This window comes from Pieris rapae, chromosome 3, assembly GCF_905147795.1.
Source record: "Pieris rapae chromosome 3, ilPieRapa1.1, whole genome shotgun sequence".
In the NCBI taxonomy this organism is placed as follows: domain Eukaryota; kingdom Metazoa; phylum Arthropoda; class Insecta; order Lepidoptera; family Pieridae; genus Pieris; species Pieris rapae.
In genome coordinates, this window is record NC_059511.1 from 2105283 (window position 1) to 2117662 (window position 12380).

General features: G+C 31.6%; 1 protein-coding gene across 1 annotated transcript; it reads left to right on the forward strand.

Moving 5' to 3' along the window:
* The first annotated feature begins 246 nt into the window (after positions 1-246).
* LOC110991497 (farnesyl pyrophosphate synthase 2) lies at positions 247-11858 on the forward strand. Its single transcript, XM_022256868.2, has 6 exons — positions 247-570; positions 897-1062; positions 4049-4189; positions 7158-7361; positions 8457-8696; positions 10753-11858. The coding sequence occupies exons 1-6, from the start codon at positions 500-502 to the stop codon at positions 11092-11094; spliced, it is 1164 nt and encodes a 387-aa protein (XP_022112560.1). The 5' UTR covers positions 247-499; the 3' UTR covers positions 11095-11858.
* The last annotated feature ends 522 nt before the right edge of the window (positions 11859-12380 follow it).

The following is a 12380-nucleotide window of genomic DNA, read 5'->3' on the forward strand; positions in this document are numbered from 1 at the left end:
TTGGGTACTACTGCATATAATTCTCTCATTTAGAATATCTAGCGTAGTAACTAATCTACCGCGCTTTGCAATTGTAGCGCGGAAATTTTAAATCAAGGCAGTAAATAAAGTATCACTGACACTGATAATATAATAGTTAACACTGTCTACAGCAAGTCTCTACCGTCAATGTCACATAAGATTTGAGAAGTCAACTCAGTCAATTGTCAAGTATCAGTTAGTAAACAGTCAATAGTAATTTTACAGTTTTTAGAATTTGATTTAAGACTTCAGTTTTCACGGTCAATGCCGTTTTAAATGTTGTGTAGTTATCTTCATTTGCGAATAAATTATAAATATTCACGATCATTACATTTAATAAATGACACCAGCAACCTTTTGGATTAATAATTGTTTTTTGGTTTTATTAGTCAATTTCGTCGCCAGTTTGAGGGAACTTTGTCCTAGATAGAGAAGTTGGCCAGTGAAAGTGGTTGGCGCGCATCATAAAATTTTAAAAATGAATTCGTGTACAAGAATGTGGAAGATATGCAATGGGCTTACCAAAATTTTACCCAAACCTATAAAAAAGTAAGCATGTTACCTGAATTTAAAATCTTCGTTTTTATTAAAATTCTGATGATTTTAAAGATTTTTCTGTTATTCCAAAATTAATTCAAATTTAATTTTAATCCCTTCATGTCTGACAAACTTTTGCTAATTTTGAGATTATGTGTTCGTGTACAAATTAAATTTTCTGCTCAGTTGAAATATACAAAAACTGCTAACTAATTATAAATGTAAAATAAGACTATCATAAACACAAACATCAACACTAGGTAATATTTCATAATTTTGCTGTTTTTGTACTATTTACTTTTAAATTTAGTAATTTGGGTTTATTTTATTTATGACAGATATCCTTTAGCTAAGCTGTGCAGTAGTATGAGCACCAATGCATCAATACCGGAGTACAAACGAGAAATGGAGACATTTCAAGACGTATACCCTAGTATTATTGAGACTATAAGTAAAAGTCCAGGCCTTTATGATAACCCAGATGTTGATGCATGGATAAAAAAGGTAGAAGATTTGTTTTTCTTTGATTTTCATAGATAAAATTTTAAGATGTATGGCATTCCATAATGCAAATGACCTGTAAATCAGGCTACAATTATGGTCATCACAATTATTTCTGGATTAAAGACAAATTTATTTTATATGTTAAAATATACATAAGATTTTACTTACATCTAAGAAATAATTTATTTATTTGTTTGTTGCACCAACAAAGTAGTCAGTGATAAATGCTTATAACACAAACACAAGCCTAGGGCTACCCCAATTATAGGCACATACAACATTCTGATTATATGAAGCTTATGCACTAAAAGATGATTAAATTAAGATAAAATAAAACAAAAATTAAAAACATTACAAAATTAAGTGAATAAAATTAATTGAATATCCCTTATAAAATGCTAATTACTAGTTAGTTGAGCCTCTTACTTTTTGAAAATTGATTAGGAGTTTGAAAAAAATATCTATTGGGGAAATTTACGACCCCCCACTGAGATCCAATACCACCATTAATTTCAGTGTTATGAATTGAATTATAACTCTTTAAACCTCACCTCCTGGAGCATTCTGACCCGAATACGATTTTTCAAACTTAGTTCTAAAAGGAGGCTTTGAAAATCGTTGTAGCTTTTTAGGAAAAAAGATGTTAACTCTGGACAAGATATCAGGGGTATCCAAAATTCCATTTACAAGTTTATACAGAAACGTGATATCAAGTAGCTCTACAATGATGAAATGATTTTAGGTAAAAATGTTGTAGACAATTGTTGTAACTAGGAATCCTTCCTAGCCATGTTGCAACCATAATATATAAGTGCCATAAAAATCCCTTCTGTACATTCTCTAAGAGCTTGATATAGATTTTACTGTGATCCGGTTTCCACACAGAACTACAATATTCGAGGATACTACGTACAAGCATATGTAAATTGTAACTTTATTGCTGGGATTCCTATATTCCTTACAGTTACGCAGGACAAAGCCCTATTTGTAATGTCATCAACCACATAAAGTCTATAATCATGTTATTTAACGTACTATTTGTCGTTGTTGGTATTAACATGGAATTAGGTGTTCCGTTTCAACATAGGCTACTCATGTTAAAATCACCAAGAACGATGATGTTAGAGCTGAGATTTACAATGATAATTATTCTATGCAATTATACCTTTAACTACATAGAATAATTATCATTCAATGATTTATATTTCTAATAGTTTATTAATAAATAGTATAGTATATTAATAAATGATGTAACTTTTAATAAAAACTAATATCTAAGAAGTAAATGATAAATAATGGATTTCAACATATTTTATACAACAATAAACAGGAAACCTTTTGAATATTAATCATGTTTTCTTTTATTTTATTATTTTCTAAAGTAGAACTTCTGCTTTTTCATACTTTATTGTATGTTCTCTGTATATTTACAAATCACCAACTCTTTCACAAAAGACAAATGGCGTGAATACTTATTCAGCTTTTATTCAATTTTTTTTTACATAATCTGTCAAAACCACTATTCGTATTCTATTAGTCTATTATTTTTGATTACTCTCCTGTGTAGTGAATTTTGTAATTTTCAATATAAATTGGAAAAGTATTTGTTAGAAGATCATAAGAGGCTCTACAACTAGAGAAATTAATAATTATTTTTCGCAGACATAATTTCTTTGGTTAAAATTGGAAAAGGGAACTTGCACCACATTTCTTTTTTCTTTGAACCCCAATTTTATTCTTGGGGTAAACCAAACACCTATTGAGTACTTTTAAATTTTAATAGGTTTATCAGTAGTCTTTCTGTCTCGGTTACTATGGTAGAATGTATTTTTTCTCACAATACTTTATTTAAATTCTAGAAATTTCTAAGTACATATTCATTATTACGACGCATATATTAAATTGATTTTTAATCTATACCAAATTTTCCTAATATTATTAATTAGCGACGAAAAATATAGAAATATGATTTTAATAGGGTTTAATAAAACCATTAAAACTATATGTTGTACATTTGACATAATAATCTTAAACACATAATAAAATGAGTACAAAATGATAACTGTTCCGATAGATGCATTCAATGTTAATATTTTGTACAGTAATATCATTTGTTTATTTTAACTCTACTTTATTATTGTTCCGCGTTTCCTTCATTGTTATAGCACAGTTACATTATCATATAAGAGAAGAATTTTGTTTTATACTTTTTATTTGATAATTATTTGTCTACTTGCCACTCAGTATTGTAGTATACCGTGGCGAGCTTTGACCAAATTCCACTGTATTTCTATGTTTTTAAATAGAAGTTTTAATAATATTTCAATTTGCGTTTCAAGTTACACTTTTGTATTGAGACTTATTAAAAAACCTTTCTTAAAATGTTACATAACGCTTAATCGATGTTAAGTGATTTCATAAGAGATTGTTGGGACCTTGGATGCTATTTCTAGCTTTTTTCTAAGAACGTATTACCTTTTAGAGTAAGTCAACATCGTCTACGTTGAAAATCTAGGTTATTTATTTCGTTGACACAAAACATAACAGATTGTATTTTTTGTCTACTGCTAACATGTGTCAGGTACAGGTCACATAACGACAAATTAAAAGCCGACCGCGCGGTCTATAACAATAGTAGCCACAAACAGATTAGGGTAAAACCCGTCTACACCGGGGATGGCTAGGACTGCGAACTTCGCTCACTCCAGAGCTTCCGAGAACCGTCCTGCCCTTCAGGCGATTGATCACCCCGCGACGGCCCAAGCTAAAGTTCGAGTCTCACAGGAGACGCCCTAGCGCTAGACAAGGGATAAACGCCCATTCAGGCTGAGCTAAACTCGCCAAACAGCCCGAGCTGAGCTATAAAGGTCCTTAAGGCCAACTGCGAGATTCCATTAAAAAAACCTTTATGTAGGTATACGGATTCAATTTGATCATACAATCAATGTACAAATGCTTCCATAATAAATTTTTAGTATTATTCCAGTTATTGGACTACAACTTGCACGGTGGTAAAAAAGCCCGAGGCTTGGCGACTATTTATGCATACGAGATACTTGAGAAGCCAGAAAATATCACTGAAGAATCTCTTCGCTTAGTAAGAGTTCTGGGGTGGTGTGTAGAAATGGTAAGTTTTAGTAATTCTATTTAAGCACAAACAGCTATTATAATATGTATAGAACCTTTGTGATGGTAGTTTGTAAAACAGTAGGAAGTACCTATAGTAGTATAATATATATTTTTATATGTCAATCCTTTATATATTTTACTATCAATTCATAATCTATACTTCTATAGTAATATAATAAAGACGACAGATTTGTATGTAAATATCTTTGTAACGGAATAGCTCAATAAGTACTGGACCGAATTTAAATATTCTTTCATCATTTGAATGCTACATTATAACATGATACACTGATTTAAGTAGACTATTTTAATTGAGATAAAAGAGCCTCTGAGATTTTATTAAAGAAGAGTATCCGTTTTCTCAAAAAAGAGATTCGCTCGACCGTTGAAGGAAAATATCGTAAGGAAACTAACTGGCTTGCTAAACCCAAAACGTCGACGTCGGGCACAGATGATACTATTAAGAAAAGTAAAAGAAACAGATAAAAGGAATCTGAAATTCAGACGTGGTGTTTTATTTATGCTGTCACAAATGCATCGTGGAATTGATTTTGTTTCTAGCACAGATTTATGATGGAGTTGCGTAATCTTAACTCACCGTCTCTTATTTATTCAAAAATATTCATATGACGTACGATTGCATCCTTTGTGTCTAAAGATTGAAGATACTTATTGTTAACTTTTGAAAACATATGATATAAATTTGAATAGGATTTTTGTTCGTTATCTTTTAAAATTTAAAGAGAATCTCTTTGCCTTGAATGAGAAGTTTAAGACTAAGAGCATAAGGCAATCGCGTGTCAAAGTTCAAAGACTTTATTATGACTTTGTGGAACCAGCTGCCTACTGAAGTATTTCCGAACCAATTCGACTTAGGGTCCTTCAAGAAAAGAGCGTACCAATTCTTAAAAGGCCGGTAATGCATTGGCGAGCCCTCTGGCATTGAGCGTGTCCATGGGCGGCGGTATCACTTAATCGGTGAGCCGCCTGGCGGTTGCCCCCTGTTCTATAAAAAAGGACCTTTTGAAGAGAACTCGATCTAGAAGCTAATAGAATGAATGTTTATGCATAGCATAGGTGAATGTTTAGACCACTGTTTCCCAATGTGGGGCCTGAGCCCCAGAGAGGGGTTTCAAAAATTTGTAAGGAATTTTCCTAGTAATAGTAATCTCTTCATAAAACTAATTGAAATTCAAATCATTTATGTTTCTTAATTGAACTATTAATATTAAAAATTATGTAATTATTTTTTAATTATTTTAATTTATGTTACAGAGTTTAAAGTCATTTACTTTTAGATAACTTGTCGTTTTTAATATACCTTTGTCCCTTTTTTGAAGTTAAACTTTGTGGCGCGTTTAGTAAACACGATGAGAGTGAATTTTTACTATGCGCGCGCACATCGTGTCAAAAAACCTTTCGTTCCTATATCCTAATCCTAATCCGAACCTTCTATAGTTTGTATTGTATTTAATACAGATATAGGCGGACGATAAAATTTTTGAAAAGATTTTTATCTTTTATAACTTCTAACGCGTATTCAAATATATCTATTTTATTTATACGTTTAATTAATATATCAAGTCCTATATAAATGTGTTACGTTTATGTACGTAACACATTTATATAGGACTATGGATAATGTAATAAGGATATTATGTAAAAAATGGACAGACGTAAACTTTTATTATCAGTCCCCTAATCAAGGGCTAAAACTGACAAAAAAGCTTACCGCTCCGCTTATTTATCGTTAAGCATTTGTTCAAGTCACTTTTACCACACCATCTATTTTTTCATAGTAGAGGGAATTTACTAATAATTTATAATTTATAATTAAATAGTAATTTATAATTTACTTAAATTTTTTTAAATATGTATTATGTACTACAATACACGCGTGTAATTTTATTCTGTCTACACGTGTGTAATGTTTTCGTCTGTTTGATTTTGGTAATCGGTATTTGTACTACAAATACATTGTGACCCAAGAATGTGGGCTTGTTATAACTTTCTATTTAGAAAATCATGACCAATTAATATTTACGAGATACATTTACATAAGTGACTCATATTAGCCAGTTATGTATCCAACTTTGTTTGTCTTAGATTTGGTAGGATACAAAAAGTTAGAGGTAATGATTACTATTGCATTATATTAAGGTCCTTAGAGGTAGAATATAATGTGGAAATGTTGGAGAGACTGTCTGCGTACGCCAAATAATCGGGTAAGCGGTCGCAGTCTATCTCAGAGAATCGCAATTTTCATGTATCTTTCGCATCCTGTATATTACATGCATTGCATGTGAGACGGATATATTTAGTTGCACAGTGGCGGAATTATCAAGAATTTATAATTAGTTACAAATAGGTTTAGGGTTTTTGTTTATATAATGTTTTAAGTTAAATATTTATGTTAATAAGATTTATATAAGTTACTGTAAATATGAAATAAGAAAATAAATAAATAAAAATATTATATTTTTGTGGATTATAATACACACACCAACACAGTTCTGAATTAATATAACTGTATAAAATATTAATCTGTGTGTGTATAATCAGTCTGAGATTTGTATACGCAATTTGTATCCAGTATTTAATTATTTTAATATTACTTAAGTATTATGATTTAAACCTTGTTTATTTCAAACTTCTACGCACATTACGCGCATGCATGCATGTAGCTTAACTCGAAAGTCCTTCTTTACCTTGCAAGACTATATTTTGTTGATAGCAGATCAAAATGAATGATCTCGAAATATCGTTTTAGTTATATTTTTTGCACGTAAAACTAATTTTACAAGGATCACATCTGAGAATGAAATTGGCTAATCGCTTTAAAATATTGTAATAAGTGTGAAAATTCGTCTACATACTGAATGAACAATTCATTTGAATGAAAAATCACAAAATTGTACACCCTGTCCATAAAATAAAATATATTTTGGTTAATATTTGATTTACAGTTACAAGCATACTTCCTGATAATGGATGATATTATGGACGCGTCGTTAACACGAAGGGGAGTTCCATGTTGGTATCGTCTGCCCGAGGTCGGTCTGGGCGCTATCAACGATTGCAATTTAGTCCAGGCCGCTATGTACAATGTATTGAAGGAATATTGTGAAAAATTACCCACATATAATAATATTGTGCATCTGTTTAATGAGGTATGTTCGACATTCGATTTTTATATATAGAAGTATTTTTTATTATTAAGTCTTTATTTATTTATTAACACTTCGTTGCATTTCATAAAAGGAAAAACAATATTAAACATTTAATGAAAAGCAACTGGCGGCCTGATCGCTTACGAGCGATTTCTTACTGACACCTAGTATAATATATATATAAACATTTGTTTTAGTTACATAACCTAACTTAATCTAATCCATCATATGTGCCGATCCTGTTTTCTTTATATCGCCTGTGACTCTTCCTCTTTTACTTTTTCAATCTCGTAGTTGCCATTCTGTTATAATTTTTGGCCAATTCAACCTGTTTTATTTCGTCAAGCGAAATTTCAATTGCCTTTTTTTCCTTATTATGTCCTCTACTTTGATCGTTAAAATTATCTTTTCTGCTGTTTTGCGATGTCTGTGTGACACCCACCATGCATCTTTCCATTCCTCCGGCATGTTCTCAACTTTAAAACATGTTTCTGAGATAAGTCTAAAAATATCCAAGTCTAAAAGTGTGCTATGAGTATAAAAGTCATAGTACACGCATCTCGATTCTCCCATGACTCAATAAAGATCATATGTGATTCAATTTTAAATGTAGTAATTAAAAAAAATCGTCTATTGAACTTATCCAAAAGTGTACTAAAACCTTTTTTAAATGTAACAGGAGGAAAAACAATCTCATCTATAAAAATTATATCTCATCTATAATAATTTCATCTATTAAATGACACCGTCGCCCATAGACACTTTGCCAGAGGGCTTTTGGCAGATGCATTTTTCCACAGATTTTGTAATAGTTCCCAAAGATTTTAGTTTATCATCCGACTCCTAGAAAAGTAATCGCATCTGATACGCTGTTGCGAAAACTTAGCAATTAAAAGTCCAATCTGCAACTTGATGTACCTTCTGCGAATTCAGTCCCGTTGTACCTTTCTAGAAATTGTATAATCGACGTTGATTCAATTAAGCTATAATTGATAAAATAACGTTGGCAACGCCGTAATGGCTTAAGGGGAACCACGGAGATGAAGAACCGGAGATGTCTAGTTCTGCGACCTGAAGTTAGCTTTTTTTTTCTAGACGTTATTCTATACGGCTATAGGCCAGCACTTGGACTTTACGATGGCACACAGAGTGAAAAGCGATTACAGTCTGTTTACACCAGAACGATACAGTGCTATCGTGACATATAAAACCGCCTACTACACGTTCAAAATGCCAGTGTTTTTGGGAATGCTTGTGACGGATAATGTACCACGGCACACGCATCAGACGGCCGAGAAGATATGTTTGGATTTAGGTTATTTATTTCAAATGCAGGTCAGTATAATTTGTTACCCCAAACTCTAATTACCCCCACAACATTGTTTTTTTTTAGGTTCACACAGAGCGTATTGGCACTATATATTTATTTATATACTATAAATTAGGGGGGGCATCTATACGTCTTTTTACCGATACGCTACCGATTCCGATACTCTTCTAGAAATATCGTTGATATTGTTATCAACGCTTATTGAATTAAAATTAAATTTAAAAATTTGTTAAAAAAATTAACAGTCACAAAATTTGAATAAGATTGCAGATTTAGTTATTAAAATTAAGAATAAAATAAGACTTAAAATTAATAATTATTAAAAGAATAAATAACTGTTAATTATTAAAATTAACATTCATAATGCCGCATCTGTTCAGTTCAGAACACTAACATGCGCAATGGCTTAAAAGCATCGCACAGTCGGCAACCGCTGTCCTTGTCTGACAAACGCGTTACGCGCTAACTCTCTTTCACTCTACCTCAAATATTTATCATCTTTAACCGCCAGCAACCCTTATTTGCGGCCAGATATAATTAGGCACCCTTATATGAAAATTAATAGAAAAAAATTTGCTTCAATTTGACATATAATTAATAGATATCCGTTATAAACGTATAAATATATCGAAATCATACCTGTTTACACTTGGCTGCAAAGAGGTGCGGCCATGTGCGCAACGGCAACCGTAATTTTTTAGAATCTTCATATTAATTACCGTGATGTAGACGTTATTTTATTTAAAAATTAAATGAACGTAATCTTTTACCAAAAATCAATTCAAAATAATTTAATTAAAAATATTGGCGGCCAAATTTTGATAGGCAACCTAGTAAATATATATTCTTCTAATTATAAATAAACACAAAAATTTGGTTTTAAACAAAAACTCGATGAACGCACCAATCCTGCAGTGGGATCTCGGACTATAATATATTTGAAATGGTGTAATAAATTTAATTTGGTATCGAAAGAATACTATGTGTTATAGCAGTAACAGCTAACTAACGTGTCTAGCGAAATGGAATAGGTACGCGGGTGAGATAAAGGACAAACTGAATAAAACGAGGGGATTCCCTGGGTATAGCTATTCCGAGCCTCGTTTGTTTTTTAAAGCGCAATATTTAAAAAGTATCTTTGTATCGGTAATTAAAATATTGGCATACTCAAAGTATATCGGTATCGGATGCAGCCCTGCTATAAATAAAAAGATTAGCCATAGACTATGGTGGACTTTTCGATGTTGTTACTTTCTATAAAAAAGCTGTGTTTCGATTTTGCAGACACATAATACCTTATGAATAGATCGATCGATTCCAGAATTAAAATTTTATGCATTAACAAGTAACAATTTCTATAGGTACCTACCGAAGCAATTGCCGAGAATCAAACCTTCTATACAATGTGCATTTACTGAACCAAACTAACAAGTATGTTGTTACCTAAGACGCATATTGCATATGCGTCATAAAGATCGATAAATCAACAATCAATCGCTTAATTCATTTAGTCATTAGACATATGAGACGCATAATAAACAATTACAATTTAGGTCAACGATTTTCCAAAGAATATTTATTTAGATTTAATTTATCTCTAGTAAAAGTGTTGGCCTAATGGCTTCAGCTTGCGACTTTCATCCTTGAAGTCGTGGGTTCGATCCCCAGCTGTGCACTGATTTTTTTATATAATATGACTAGTCAAAAACTCGTATTGACAATTGAGTATCACGCAGTCTGTACGGAAAGAGAACTTGTGTGGTGGTTATGTTTACTAATATCATTCCTATATGCGCGCCTAATTAATACACAAAAATTATTTACTTTTTTCATATTAAATAAAGATGATTATTGTGGAGCTATTATGACGTAACAGTGTAGTCAACGTGACAAAAAGATAATTTGGCAACCTCAAATTCCACGACTGTTTTCTTTCCGCGCAGATGATTTCAGTATTGTCAAAATATAGAAAATGTTTTGACAAGTTTGGAATTCATTTTACGATCTCGTACGCCTAAGCTTCAATTATGTTCCTTCAGAGATTCTTTAAATATTCCTCAGGACGACTACATAGACTGTTTCGGTGCTGAGCACCTGACAGGCAAGGCAGGAACGGATATCCAAGAAGGTAAATGCTCATGGCTGGCCGTCCAAGCTTTGCAACGGTTATCTGAACCGCAGCGCAAAGTGTTCATTGCCTGCTATGGAAGCCACGAGCCAGCCCATGTCGAACGAATAAAACGACTCTATCAAGAACTTGGTATACCAGAACTATACCGTCGAGAGGAAAAACAACGATACGATGCGATAGTCCAACTATCGCAAACATTTCTACCTGATTCAGGGAATATGCGCGATTTGTTCATGAAACTGTTAGCGCTAACTTATAATAGAAAGAAATAATTTTGCATTTTTGAAACTACCCTCAGTTACCGCCGACATTGGCATAGTATTGTTGTCATCGTTTTCGGATACTTGCATAATCAAAAGAAATATATACACAAAAATTTGGAAACAACAATACTAAGCCCTATAAAAATCTATTATTTATGACCCGATCTAAGTGAGAAAGCATGGACTGAAGTGAACCTTAATATATTTTTTTTAATTTCCCAATAATTTGAAACCTTCCCTGTTACATAAAAATTGATAAAATGAAATTATTAACGGTCTTTTGATACAATGACATATATTTAAAAATATAGCGTATATTTTTTATTTGTGAAGAAAATTTTAAACTACCCTCACGTATACATAAAAAAGATTATTATTGAATTCTTGTTTGACTTGATATAATTGACAACTTAAGCAATTATTATTTCATATTTACTAAAATTCAAATATAACTTCATGATAAATTTGATTTTCTTGAAAATTTTAAGTTAAATTATTTATATTTTATAAACTTTGTTGTATTACTTATTTATTAGCAATTAAGCGCGTATCCTAAAACATACATAAAACTTGGCTAACCATGATCGTTGGAGCAAGAAATATCCATTTTAAAATATACCTTAAAACCAAGGAATAAGAACGATACTAGAATGAATTCAAACTCACAATCCTGCTATAGCGGTCATAGTATAGACAAGAATCATTTTGACAGCACAACATGTCTAACGAACGTTTAAGAATACGAGAATATTGGTGCTGGGCTAATGATATAAGATATGATACAAAGAAGCAATTATAGAGATTGTAAAAATATATTTTATTGGTTTGATGATTTAGTTTTTATTTAAAATGTTAAATTTTGTATTGACATGTGGGACTGACTTGTGAATTAGGTACATATCTTACATAAATAGTTGTCAAAAGTAATATAAATACATTGTTGGGGTAATGTACATATTTTTATGTATTTTTTACTGATTTGGAAATATATAATTAATTTTAAAAAGTTGTTTACTTTTTTTTGTAATCCTTATCTGGTAAGTACCTTGTTTTGCGTATTTCTATGCAATACATACAAGTAGATAACTAAACTAACCTAAGGTTTTGGTGCACAGTATGGAAATCAAACCGATCCGGTTTCTAGAGCAGCAAAAAGGTTCGCATAATATTAAAAAATATATAATATCATGCGAGATTAAATCAGGTTGCTTTTTTGTGTGATGAGTTGTTTCCGGAGCTTGTTTATTAATTACATAAAGCCAAATCTCATTCACTTAATGAAGACTGAGGGTGCC

Bases quoted from the DNA above. Each gene is read 5' to 3' on its own strand.
- LOC110991497 (XM_022256868.2), top strand. From the start codon at position 500: ATGAATTCGTGTACAAGAATGTGGAAGATATGCAATGGGCTTACCAAA. The intron at 571-896 runs GTAAGCATGTTA...TATTTATGACAG, and splicing joins TTACCCAAACCTATAAAAAA to ATATCCTTTAGCTAAGCTGT. The intron at 7,362-8,456 runs GTATGTTCGACA...TTTTTTTTCTAG, and splicing joins TTGTGCATCTGTTTAATGAG to ACGTTATTCTATACGGCTAT.